Source organism: Silene latifolia, chromosome 3 (genome assembly GCF_048544455.1).
Source record: "Silene latifolia isolate original U9 population chromosome 3, ASM4854445v1, whole genome shotgun sequence".
NCBI lineage: Eukaryota > Viridiplantae > Streptophyta > Magnoliopsida > Caryophyllales > Caryophyllaceae > Silene > Silene latifolia.
The window spans coordinates 146,792,095-146,805,783 of record NC_133528.1 but is presented as its reverse complement, the minus strand read 5'-3'; the positions used below and the strand labels follow the sequence as shown (position 1 = coordinate 146,805,783).

Genomic DNA, 13,689 nt, shown 5'->3' with positions numbered 1-13,689 from the left:
GATCCCGTGGCTAGGAGTTTTTGTATGTCAAAATTTTTTTACCGAACAAACTTTGAGTGATCATATCTCTTGCTCACGAATTACAAACTCGAAATTTTTTTTTCAAATCGTAGTTTTTGAAAAAACGATTTATTTGAAAAAAAAAACCATCAAGCTCCGATCTCGTAAACCCGAGTTATTTCGTGGCTAGGAGTTAAAATTCAAAATTTTGGGTATTTCGTGCAAAATGGCAACCCTCAAGGACACCATGCATTTTCCCTTTTTTCTATATGGTATCCCATGTTTTTTCAATTTTAAGTGGTACCCCTCATTTTACAAAAATCTACGAGATGCCCCTAAATTGTTTGAATTTCTACATGGTGATCCTTGATAGCAATTTCCGTTAACTTTTCCATTAATACCCATTTTTCCTCTGTCCCTTTTGTTAACATTTTCTAATTAACATATGTTTACTCCTCTCAACTTCCGACTGCTAAATTAACTCCTAAATTAACATTTCAATCTTTCCCACCAATTTAACTCCTAAATTAGTTTTGTGGCCCGTGAAATTCACGGGATGTTTTGTTTTGAGTGTGACGTTTCTAGTGTTTTTAATAATTGAAATTTTATAAAATATCAAAACATATAGTAAGCTCACCTTATGAATAAGTCATCATTGATTGCGTACTAAGATTACGGGCATTTACATGTTAACATAAAGATCAAAGTCGATAAATTAAATAAGCCAAATTAGGTGAATATTGCTATTTTTTCAAAGGTAAAACGATGAAAAAAACAAACAAATACCAAAATAAAATATACATTTGAAAAAAAAAAGAAAAAAAACTATTAGTCATTCACGTTGACGTGTCAATCTTGTAGTTAGTCTTCAATATATAGTTATTTAAGTTATCCTAGTATTTTACTTCTCTATATAGTCTTCTTTTCCAACGAATCGAGCCTATAATAAAAAAAGTAACTCAGTAATTAGTTTGGATTAACCAACAAAATAGTAAAATTTGTTTTATGCAATATTATCGTTGTTAACTTAAGTTTCCTCTTAAATAGTGAAAGAAAAAGGGAATGAGAATGAAGTCGTAGAGATGTAAGTATATTACCTTTGAATAGCTCAACACCACAAATCTTGATAGCCCCTAAATGAGAACAAAATAAACACAAACGATGAAATTGAAAATGTGATGAACATTTCATAACCCAATGGAACTTACATAAAAAGTAAATAAATTAGTTAATAATTTTAAAACCTTAATACACTTGGCTTGATGTTAATAGAATGATAGGAAAGTTTAGTGATACATTTAGTTCTACTGACGATAAAGATAAGAAAAATTTTGGCTTATAAATTTTGTCTTCCATCAAAAATATATAAAGAATTGAGGATGCGTTTTATGACTTTTGAGCATCCTTTTTTCATTATTATCAAAATTAATATAGGTATAAATATGAATCAAGGTTCACGACTTTTGAGCATCATTTTTCATTATTATGAAATTTAATATAAACATTAATAACGAATAAAGAGAAATGGAATGTATAAGTTTTGCTTGATTATTATTATTATTATTATTATTTATTTTTTTACAAGATCCACTTTATAGGAGATTGATTTAAGATGTTGTCTTATTATGTAATTAAAATATGACATGTAAATGATGATAGTTAGTTTTGCTTGCCTTTTAATTAGATTTATATATTTTATATTTAAATTATTAAGTTATAGATTTTTTTCATTATTATGAAATTTAATATAGACATAAATATGAAGCAAAAGAGAAATGGAATGTAAAAGATTTGCTTTATTATTATTCTATTTTTTTTTTTTTACAAAATCCACTTTGCATAAGAGTGGTTTAGAAATTATCTTATGAAATTTAAATATGACATTCAGATAATGGTAGATAGTTTGGTTTACTTTTTAACTATAGATTATAGTTTTAAAAATTCAATTATTATTCCATGCATGTCATATTGTCAATATAATTAAATAATCAATAAAAATGAATAGGAATTAATGGGGTGTGAAAATGTCATGTGAAATAGAATTGAATGTTCTAAGCTACTTTTTTAATTAGATAGTAAAGATTTCATGTAATGTTATTTTAAATTGAGTATGTCATCTTCTTACAATTTCAATACAAACACAAAAACAATAACTAAATAATATTCTTACTATTAATAAATTTAAAATATAATAAGGATAAAAGCGAAATAATTCGTTTAATTATCTATGTATGTATACTTTATCTACCAACTTTTTGAATAAAAAAGAAAATTAGGATTGTTATTTTTATAGTTATATAGGAAACTTTTTGTTATTAATTATTGATTAATTTCAATAATTTTTTCTCGTGTATAATACACGATTTTGTGAATGAAAAGGGAGATAAAAAACATTTGTGTGCCTGCTTTATCTGACCTGAGGAACCGTCCGTGTAATTTACGGAAGTTTTTGTCTCAGAAACCTGAAATCCCGAAAATCGTGTATTATACACTTAAATTTGAGTCGTTTGGCAACTCGTATCAGGTCATGTTTCTTTTACTCATAGTTTTTCCACCACGTGTCTGGGGTCGTTTCATCAGTTACCGTATTCGTTTTCAACCCTAAATAAGAAGATATCATCTATTTTTAAGGAGTATCCAATTTTCTTCCGAGACTAGTTTATTGCATACCGGCACACTCAAATGTCCTGTTTCTTCTCTAAATTTGTGTGGTTGTTTTATCTGACTTGAGGAACCGTCTGTATGATTTACAGACGTTTTTCTCCCGGGACCTGAAATCTCGAAAATTGGAGTTATACACTTAAATTTGAGCCGTTTGGGAGCTCGTACCGGATTATGTTTCTTTTCCTCCCAGTTTTTCTTCCACTTGTCGGGGGTTGCTTCATTCACGAGTAATTGAAATCGATTTTCAACCCTAAATAAGAAGTATTTATCTATTTTTAAGTACTACCTGATTTTCGTCCGAGACTCGTTTATCACGTACGGGCCCTCTTAAGGATCCTACGTAGCTCAGAATTCCAAATCACCAATCATGCGTTGGTAGGGCTGGAGCTTTTGGGTTATTAATTACTATACTAATAATAATATAATAGAAAAAAACAATCACGACAACAACAACAACAACAATAATAATAACCATAGTCGTGACAAAATACAAATAAACATATTAATAATTGTGATAAAATACTAATAAACCATGACAAAATTTTAGTATATATATACACACACATAATATAAATTTACTGTGGCAATAAATATACGGACAGTGCAAATTCGATTTTGGGTTTGTGCATTAAGGTGGCAGAAAATAAAAATCGTTGTGACATTAGACCCTTGTTAGTTGTTAAATAATTTTATTATGTTGGTCAGTGTTTGAAACTTCAATTTTCATATGTATAATGTACAATGTATCTTAATAAAGAGTGTTGGTTCTGTATACATGATGTTAGCAACTATGTACTTATGTCTACAATCTAAGTTGAGGTCATCGGGTGTATGTTCTTTTTTCCGCAATATTAACATCGGTGCGGCTTTGAAACTAAGGTCGGAACTCCATTGTGAATTTGTGACCTCCAGTTGACTTTCATTCCGAACAGCACGCCGGTGAGATGGGGTTGAAGTCTAGACATGATAACGTTGACCTATACATGAAAATGACCTAGATTACATGGGACGCAAATTGATCCGACCCAACCCAGATCCATCCGTTCAGTCAATGTTAACTTGACCCAAGACCACCCCACCCAAATTGACCCATTCCGAAATAATTTGAGATGACCCAAATCAACTAGTAGAGTCATATTAATATACGTCAACATTTTATAGTAAACAATTAACTTTGCAAAATTCTTTTTGAACCCATAATGAGGCCATGTGCATCCAATTGAGACTCCATTAATGTAGAGAAAAAGGATTACGCATAGTTTTTGAGCATATGCACATTTTTTCTGAGCATATTTTGCCATTTATAAATATAGTTTTTGAGCAATATTATATTTTTTTAGTGTAATATTTTAGTAAATGTGTTCAAAAACTTTATACTAAAGCAGAACTCAAAAACTTTAAAATAAAACTCAGAAAATAAACAATAAGAGGTAGTACCTCGTATATATAGTCTATGAACTGATTAATGTATCGTAGCTTATATAGTAGTGTGCTGCTAAGTTTAAGCATTGTAGTCTCTGAGTGCTGTGTTTAACAGGTTAACTGCGATCAAAAGGCTACTCAGAAATGTATTGTACCACTCAAGTAAGACCTTGAAAAAGTTAAGTCGCAAACTACTCTATTTGACATTTCTACACTCGCCAGAAGATCCAAACTAACAATTATCATTCATCAAAAACATACACTTGTTACACCAATTTCCTAGTGATTAATTTTACATGATCAATTTTAAAGTTGTATTACAAGTTTACAAATCAAAAGAGCAAATATTATTCGCCAAATTAAGATGCTTACATAAATATAATACATCATTACATAATCTGCTTTCAAGTCAATAAGCCACCTTACTACCTTAGGCCTTGTTTGGATACGAAATAGGAGGGCAGGAAGGAAGAGGGAAGGGAAACGAAGGGAAGGGATGAAGAGGGTGTGTTCGGATACAATTTCTCTTCAAATTCTTCCTATTTCCTATTAGGGAGAGATTTTGATTTGTCGTCAATCTTGTAGTTAGTCTCCAATATATAGTTATTTAAGTTATCCTAGAATTTTACTTCTCCATATAGTTTTCTTTTCCAACGAATCAACCCTATAATAAAAAAAGTTACTCAGTATATAGTCTTAATTAACCAACAAAATAGTAAAATTTATTTTATGCAATATTATCGTTGTTAACTTAAGTTTCCTCTTAAATAGTGAAAGAAAAAGGGAATGAGAATGAAGTCGTAGAGATGTAAGTATATTACCTTTGAATAGCTCAACACCCCAAATCCTGATAGCCCCTAAATGAGAACAAAACAAACACAAACGATGAAATTGAAAATGTGATGAACATTTCATAACCCAATGGAACTTACATAAAAGTAAATAAATTAGTTAATAATTTTAAAACCTTAATACACTTGGCTTGATGTTAATAGAATGATAGGAAATTTTGTCTTCCATCAAAAATATATAAAGAATTGAGGATGCGTTTTATGACTTTTGAGCATCCTTTTTTCATTATTATCAAAATTAATATAGGTATAAATATGAATCAAGGTTCACGACTTTTGAGCATCATTTTTCATTATTATGAAATTTAATATAAACATTAGTAAGGAATAAAGAGAAATGGAATGTATAAGTTTTGCTTGATTATTATTATTATTATAATTTATTTTTTTACAAGATCCAATTTACAAGAGATTGATTTAAAATGTTGTCTTATTATGTAATTAAAATATGACATGTAAATGATGATAGTTAGTTTTGCTTGACTTTTAATTAGATTTGTATATTTTATATTTAAATTATTAAGTTATAGATTTTTTTCATTATTATGAAATTTAATATAGACATAAATATGGAGCAAAAGAGAAATGGCGGAATATAAAAGATTTGCTTTATTATTATTCTATTTTTTTTTTTTTACAAAATCCACTTTGCATAAGAGTGGTTTAGAAATTATCTTATGAAATTTAAAATATGACATTCAGATAATGGTAGATAGTTTGGTTTACTTTTTAATTATAGACTAGGTTTGTGACCCGTGAAATTCACGGGTTTATCTGTTTTAATTTTGCTATTTATACTTGTCTGAGCAATTAATTGATCCATTTAAAAAATATAGTCTTGGAATACATAAAAGTTAGTCGGTTAGTGTTTTATTTCTTTGAAAACTTTGGTTTATTTTCAAAACTATATATATTTTACTTTAGTTGTTTATTTTGATTAATATACTAATAGCATATGGTTTTAAAAAAAATAATTACCTTTAATAAGTCCAATAATTCATGATAAATGCTTAAGATTACCTTTTAGTTAGATTGTATAGATTATGTACTAAATTTTCTATGTGAAAGCTTGAATGACTCTTTGTCATTTAGGCCAATAAAGTTAGTACTTGAAGACGAAATAGTAAGTTAATCCATAATATTAAATTATTGATCCTTTTTTTTTGAGAATAGTAAATCTCGAAATGTAAGGAGTTAAGAAGATATAGAATTATAGGACTTTTTATCTTCTCAATCTTTTAATTCTCATAGATTATATTTTCTAATAGTAGCATAATTATGAAGTTTAATGAATGATAATCTTAATATATCGTTTATATCAATTTATCAAAAATCCTAAATTTTAAAATTTTGCATAAAAGATAAAATGAGTTAAATGGCAGGCTACTACAAATCTCATTGAAATCTCATTTGTGTTATAAGACATACACACAAGATAATATGACATGTATGCATAAGTATTAGACAATAATTTACATTTAGCTATTATCAATACCAAAAGAGATTTTTTTGTCCAACTTGTTAATAAGATTGAGATCCTCGCAACTCCAATTTCATTCTATGAGAGCTATTTTTCAAAGAAAAAATGATGAATAAAAAAATAACACATACCCAAATAAAACATATAGTTGAAGTTTCTGAAATAATAAAAAAAATTATGAACCTAAAAACAATTACTCATTCACATTCATGTTGTCAATCTTGTAGTTAGTTTATAACATTGTATTGAGTGTAATGGAGGGAGTATTTGTTTAAGCAATTATAGTATTTATCTTCTTCATATTGTCTTCTTTCTCCAATTAACTATCTATACAAAAAAAAATCCACTGAGTGATTAATAACAAATAAAATGGTGGAATTTAATTTATGTAATATTAACCTTATCGTTACTAATTTAAGTTTTCTCTTACCACTCTTCTTCATATAGTCTTCTTTCTCCAATTAACTATCCACACAAAAAATAATCCACTGAGTGATTAATAACAAATAAAATGGTGAAATTTGATTTATGTAATATTAACCTTATCTAAACCTGGCAAAAGATCGGGTCGTGTCGAGTTCGTGTTCGTGTCACATGCATGTAAACGGGTCACAATCCCTCATACCCAAACCCGACCCAATTAAATCTCGTGTCGTGTTCGTGTCGACCCACTTTCATAAATGGGTCATAAGGCCTCAACCCTAACCCGATAATTTCGTGTCGGGTTTGTGTCGTGTTTTCGTGTCACGTCCATATTTTGAAAGTTTAAGTATATTTATGTGATCGAGGATCAAGAAAATTTAGGATTAATTTAGTAAACGGGTCATTCGTGACGGGTTCGTGTTTAGAGAGGTCAACCCTAACCCAACCCAATTAAATATCGTGTCGTGTTCGTATCGACCCACTTACATAAATGGTCATTAAGTCTCAACCCAAACCCGTTAATTTCGTGTCGGGTTCGTGTTGTGTTTTCGTGTCGTGTCATTGTTTGCCACCTCTAACCTTATCGTTATTAATTTAAGTTTTCTCTTACCACTCTTCTTCATATAGTCTTCTTTCTCCAATTAACTATCCACACAAAAAAAAATCCACTCAGTGATTAATAACAAATAAAATGGTGGAATTTGATTTATGTAATATTAACCTTATCATTATTAATTTAAGTTTTCTCTTAAATAAGGTAAGAAATAGGCATTGAATAATAAAGATATAAGTATATTTACCTTTGAATAGTTCAACTCCACAAATCTTGATTGTCTCTAAATGAAAACAAAATTACATATATATTAAGGTTAAAAATGTGAAGATTACTTCAAACCAAACAAACTTTAAAATAAATAAATAAATTATTAATTTAAAAACTTTAATACACTTACCTTGATGTTGATACAATGATAATAAATATTATTGACACATACATACAATTCTTTTGGCAATAGAGGTAAAAAAAATTTTGGCTTGAATTTTGGCTCACAAATGTTGTCTTACATAAAACATTTATATAGCCAAATGATGATGTATTTTATGACTTTTAGACTTTTTTTTATTATTATTATCAAAGTTAATATATACATAAATATGTAGAAAGGTTTCAATCTTTCATGACTTTTGAGTATTCGTTTTCATTATTAACATATTTATTATAGACATAAATATAGAGTAAATAGAAATGAAATGTAAAAGTTTTTTTTTTTCTTTTTTTTTTTACAAAATTCACATTACATGAGAATTGTTTAGGGAGTTATCTTACGAAACTAAATGAGGTGGATATTTTGCCTTGCCTTTTATTTATAAATTATATTTATAGATTTATTTATTTATTAAATTTAACAAAATTGAGCAAGTTTATTTCAATCAGATTTAAGAGGGAGTTGCACATATAAACAGTTTAAAATTAGAGTGATGTAAATTTTTAATTTTTCGTTTAACCTATTCTAATTTCAAAAATTATCAAAAAATTTAAAAAGCCAAAGTTAATGTTTGTTATGCTATTTGCATTTAATGATTCAACTTTTTTTCTTTTTAAATAAGAAATAATGATGTGGCTTTCTATAATTGGTGACGTGGAATTTTGGTTATGCAAGGTGGCATTTAGTACTGCGAGGTGGCATTGTCTACATGGCTTTTAAGGTTTACCCTTTTAATAATATTTGTAGATTATAGTTTTCTAAATTCAATTATTTTTCCATGCATGTCATATTGTCAATATAATTAAATAATCAATAAAAATGAATATGAATTAATGGGGTGTGAAAATGTCATGTGAAATAGAATTGAATGTTCTAAGCTACCTTTTTAATTAGATAGTAAAGATATCATGCAATGTTATTTTTAATTGAGTATGTCATCTTCTTACAATTTCAATACAAACACAAAAACAATAACTAAATAATATTCTTACTATTAATAAATTTAAAACATAATAAGGATAAAAGTGAAAGAATTCATTTAATTATCTATGTATGTATACTTTACCTACCAACTTTTTGAATAAAAAAAGAAAATTAGGATGGTTATTCTTATAGTTATATAGGAAACTTTTTGTTACTTAATTATTCGAGGAAAGAGGAACGATTTTGTGAATTAAAAGGGAGATTAAAAAAATTTGTGTGCCTGCTTTATCTGACCTGAGGAACCGTCCGTGTAATTTACGGAAGTTTTTGTCTCAGAAACCCGAAATCTCGAAAATCGTGTATTATACACTTAAAAAAAAAATACTGTTTGACAACTCGTATCGGGTCATGTTTCTTTTACTCATAGTTTTTCCACCACGTGTCTGAGGTCGTTTCATCAGTTACCGTATTCGATTTTAACCCTAAATAAGAAGATATCATCTATTTTTAAGGAGTATCCGATTTTCGCCCGAGACTAGTTTATCACATACCGGCACACTCAAATGTCCTGTTTCTTCTCTAAATTTGTGTGGTTGTTTTATCAGACTTGAGGAACCGTCTGTATGATTTACAGACGTTTTTCTCCCGGGACCAGAAATCCCGAAAATCGGAGTTATACACTTAAATTTGAGCCGTTTGGGGAGCTCGTACCGGATCATGTTTTTTTTTCCTCCCAGTTTTTCTTCCACTTGTCGGGGGTTGCTTCATTCACGAGTAATTGAAACCGATTTTCAGTCCTAAATAAGAAGTATTTATCTATTTTTAAGTAGTACCTGATTTTTGTCCGAGACTCGTTTATCGCGTACGGGCCCTCTCAAATTTTCTTTGTTGCTTCTCAAAATTTGTGTGGCTGCTTTATCTGACCCGAGGAATTGTCCGTATGATTTACAAACATTTTTGTTTTGAGACCCTGAAATACTGAAAACCGTATATTATATACTTAAATTTGAGCCGCTTGGGAGGTTGTACTTGGTCATGTTTCTTTTCCTACCAGTTTTCCTACCACATGCATGGGTCGCTTCATGAGTTACCGTATTCGATTTTAAGTCCTAAATAACAAGTTATCTTCTATTTTTAAGGAGTACCCGATTTTCCCTCGAGACTAGTTTATCGCGTACCGGCCGGCACCTTCAAATATTTTCTGTTGCTTCTCAAAATTTGTGTGGCTGTTTTATCTTACACGAGGAACCGTCCGTGTCATTTTAGAAAGTTTTTGTCCCGGTAACCTAAAATTCCAAAAACCGTGTATTATAATTTTATAATTCCGATTTATTCATTATAATTGTAGATTTTTAATTAGAGAGGATAAATGGTGCATGTTGGTTAAATAACTCTTAATTCAAGTTAAAGTTCTAACTTCGCGAATCTCTAATTTTAATTATTTAGCTATCATGCTAAATATTGCTAATATCAACTACTTTAGCTGATAAAATCACCGTGCATTGACTTTGATTGAAAAATGTACAAATGTCAACTAGTTAAGCCGATAAAATCATCGTGCATTGACTTTGGTTGAAAAATGTTAGCAAGGCGACACAATAAGCTTTCGAGAAATTGTACACCACTTGACATAAGAATTATAGAGATTAGGCCAATCCGAGGAAGGACAATGAGTGAAGTGATGAAGCCACACCGAGAGGACCTTTTCTTGACTACCTTCGTCATCTTCGAGCATCTCGATTATTTCTTCGAGTGCCTTTTCGACCTCTCGTCTCTCGGAAACGCTAAGAGTTGGCGAGTCAGTGCCATTGTTCGCTTGGCACAACAATGGAATCCATGTTATTAGCATCTTCACCATTGTGTGTTTTTGTCGTTCCCATTCTTCTCCATTAGTTTGTTGTCTTTTGCACATTTGATTTGCTTGTTTGATCAAGAATGCTACAAATTATAACATTTTAGAAAAAATTCATTAGTTTTGCTTAAGACAGAGGCATCCATCGTAAATTAGATCTGATTTTGTATTATAATATTCATGTACTCGTAGGTCCTAGCTATTAAAATTAAAACATTTTGTTTAAAACCGTCTTAATTTAAAATAAATTTAATATCCAATTAAAATAAAAATAAAAGAAGATTGTAAGAGGTATTATTAAACAAATTAACACAGACTTAAACAAAATCAACTGTAAATTAAAGCCTTTATTCATTTTAGAAAATGAAATTATTTAGTCACCCACAATAGTTGCCTAAGATAAAATCTGTTGACTAATTCTTCGTTTCCTAGAATGTTTAGACATCAAACATGTAACTTGTCTAGTGCTCCTCCTAATTAATCTACAACCATTCATTCCAAATTTCTCTTTAATGCAATCACGCAATTATTTAAACGATTTTTCTAACATGTGTTTTCTATAATCAATAATATTAAAGTTACATTTTCTAAGTAAGGACTGATAGATGAACCAACTCAACCAAAACCTTAAGGTGATGGTTGAGACCCAACTATTATAAATATTCCTATTACGCTCCCTCACTCAAATGCCCGTCGGGCTTGAAGAGTGGTTAGTTGTGCACCGGCTCCCCCGTACCGTGTGCTGGGTTTCCACTTCGAGTTTTTGAGGAGTTTTGAGGTTGCCAGGATTTGAACCCGTGACCTTCGGTCACACTGGCTCTGATACCATGATAGATGAACCAACTCAACCAAAACCTTAAGATGATGGTTGAAGCCCAACTATTATAAATATTCCTATTAAGGACTAGTTTTTTCCTTGCAAAAGACCATGTTGATAAAAACACCTAATATACTTCTTCCGTCTCAAATTCATACTCTTCATACAGAATACAAAACGTAAATAAATAAATGACACGGAGGTGGGAGTATATAGTAGGACACATTTTTTTTCCCTCACGCAACCAACCAAAACTAATTTCAGCCATCAATTTGGAATGAATTTTCTTCGAAAGAGAAATGTCTATCGCCAACTCTTTGTTTTGGCCTTTCTTATGCATATCCATTTTTTTTAAATATAACCCTCAATTTAATATAACCATTTTTTTTAATATAACCATTTTTTTTAAATAATACGAAGTAAAATTTATATTTTGAATTCGAGTAGGAAAAAATACTTATGAAAATAATTAAAATTGATGGGACGGAATTGGATATCTAACCTGTGAGCTTAACTAGCGAGGCTTGAACCCGAGACTCACAAGACAAAGCCAACCAACCCAAATTAGAAGCCCAAGCCCATTTCTCTACTACCACCTCTACACCACCACTAGCCTCCATCTTTTGGGCCAACCACAATAGCTCCGCCGCCGTCTTCTCAGCAAACACCATATCAACCCGACTTGGCCCACCAGCACTTTCCTTCAACCCACCCCATCCCTTAACCATACTCACGACCCGGCCCAATCCAAACCCGGAACTATCACCTTGATCAAAGCCCAACAACTCGGATTCGAGCCCACAAAGAGCCCTCCCAAACGCCTCACTCAAAACAACACAATTAACCTCCCTAAGAACATCCGACCCGTCCGTAAGATTATCCTCAATCAATTTCTCGGCTAAACACGTGACCAGCTCGTACTTTCTCGAGCTCACGGGCACGTGGTTAACCAGCATAAGCAGCTGGTTCATAGCCCGAGCAATGGCCGTGTCAGTAGTACTGGCACGGCCATTGCTGACTTGGCTATGCACCAGCTGCTTATTATCAAACTTGTTATTTTCTCCAGAACCACCCTCGAAACAAAAGGGAAAAGGCAAAGGCAACGAGCACACGAGATTTAACAAAACAAAAAAGACGGACACGATCACATGTCGAATAAGCTCTAGAAGCTTCGATTTTTGAGAGAGGGAGATTATGGATTTATCGGCGGAGAGTAAGAGAGGTGTTATTAGGTTACGGTGAAGAAAGAAAAGAGGCGATGAGGAATTCTCCATTAAAACACCCATGTTTTACGTAAATATTTGGTAATTATTTAGGGTTGGAAATAACGTAAAAAAGAGGTTTACATATATATAATAGAGATTTGGAAGTTGAATATGATTGTTTGTTGAATGTTAACCGCGGGGTAACAAGGTGGTGTATGAATTAAGATGGTGGCCTGTAATAAGAGGACAAATTAGTTGGAATTGAGGTGTAATTTCTTATGGACCGTCGAAATATTGTTTGTTTATTTATTCTCTATGTTCCATATTGTTTTCAATTTTTGAGTTAGATCTAGACCTGGCCAAAGTGACGGGTCAACCCAACCCGACCCATCTCACGGGTCACATCTGGCACAGTCCAACCCGTTCGTCAGTTGACCCACCCCATATTCTGGCCGGGTCTCCTTGGCAAGCCTTTTTAGGCAAAAATAAAAAATGTATCTTCAGGGAATAATTTTAGGAATTTTTTTTATGCGGGAGTAATTTTTAAAAACCGAATTTTAAAATAGAATAATTTCTAACTACTCCAATTTGTATTTTATGGCAAAGCGAGTACTACTTTTTTCGAGTATAAAAAATAATTATTTTAATAAATTATTACTCCCTCTGTTTTTTTTATATATGAATTTCTCACATTTCGAGACACTCACTTCTCTCTTCAATATCTCTTAAAATATAAGACTAAATAATATAATATGTATACACATATGAAAGAACTTTTCATAAGGAATTTAATGGTAATAACATTTTTATAATTTTTGAACAAATATATTTCTCTAAATATTAAAGTCAAAGGCTTACCTTGTAAATTTAAAACGTCATATATTAAAAAATGGAGGGAGTAATAAATTTAATTTATCATTACATGTACATTTGATAATTTTAATAATCAATGTTAAATTGTTAATGATTAAAGTCAATATGTAACAATAATTTAACAATGGTCTTCTAAGATAGAGGATATACTCGGTAATTGTTACGAGTAGAAGATATTTTATGTCTTACTTT

The 13,689-nt window shown here is 30.7% G+C and overlaps 1 protein-coding gene across 1 annotated transcript; it reads right to left on the bottom strand.

Moving 5' to 3' along the window:
• Window positions 1-10,182: 10,182 nt before the first annotated feature.
• On the bottom strand, window positions 10,183-12,796 carry LOC141648341 (uncharacterized). The gene is made up of 2 exons (XM_074456897.1): window positions 11,922-12,796; window positions 10,183-10,688 (listed from the first exon to the last, which is right to left on the bottom strand). The coding sequence occupies exons 1-2, from the start codon at window positions 12,703-12,705 to the stop codon at window positions 10,333-10,335; spliced, it is 1,140 nt and encodes a 379-aa protein (XP_074312998.1). The 5' UTR covers window positions 12,706-12,796; the 3' UTR covers window positions 10,183-10,332.
• Window positions 12,797-13,689: the final 893 nt, after the last annotated feature.

Coding starts and splice junctions, on each gene's coding strand:
- LOC141648341 (XM_074456897.1), bottom strand. CDS start 12,705: ATGGGTGTTTTAATGGAGAATTCCTCATCGCCTCTTTTCTTTCTTCAC. Junction 10,689..11,921: donor CTCGCTAGTTAAGCTCACAG/GTTAGATATCCA, acceptor TATAATTTGTAG/CATTCTTGATCAAACAAGCA.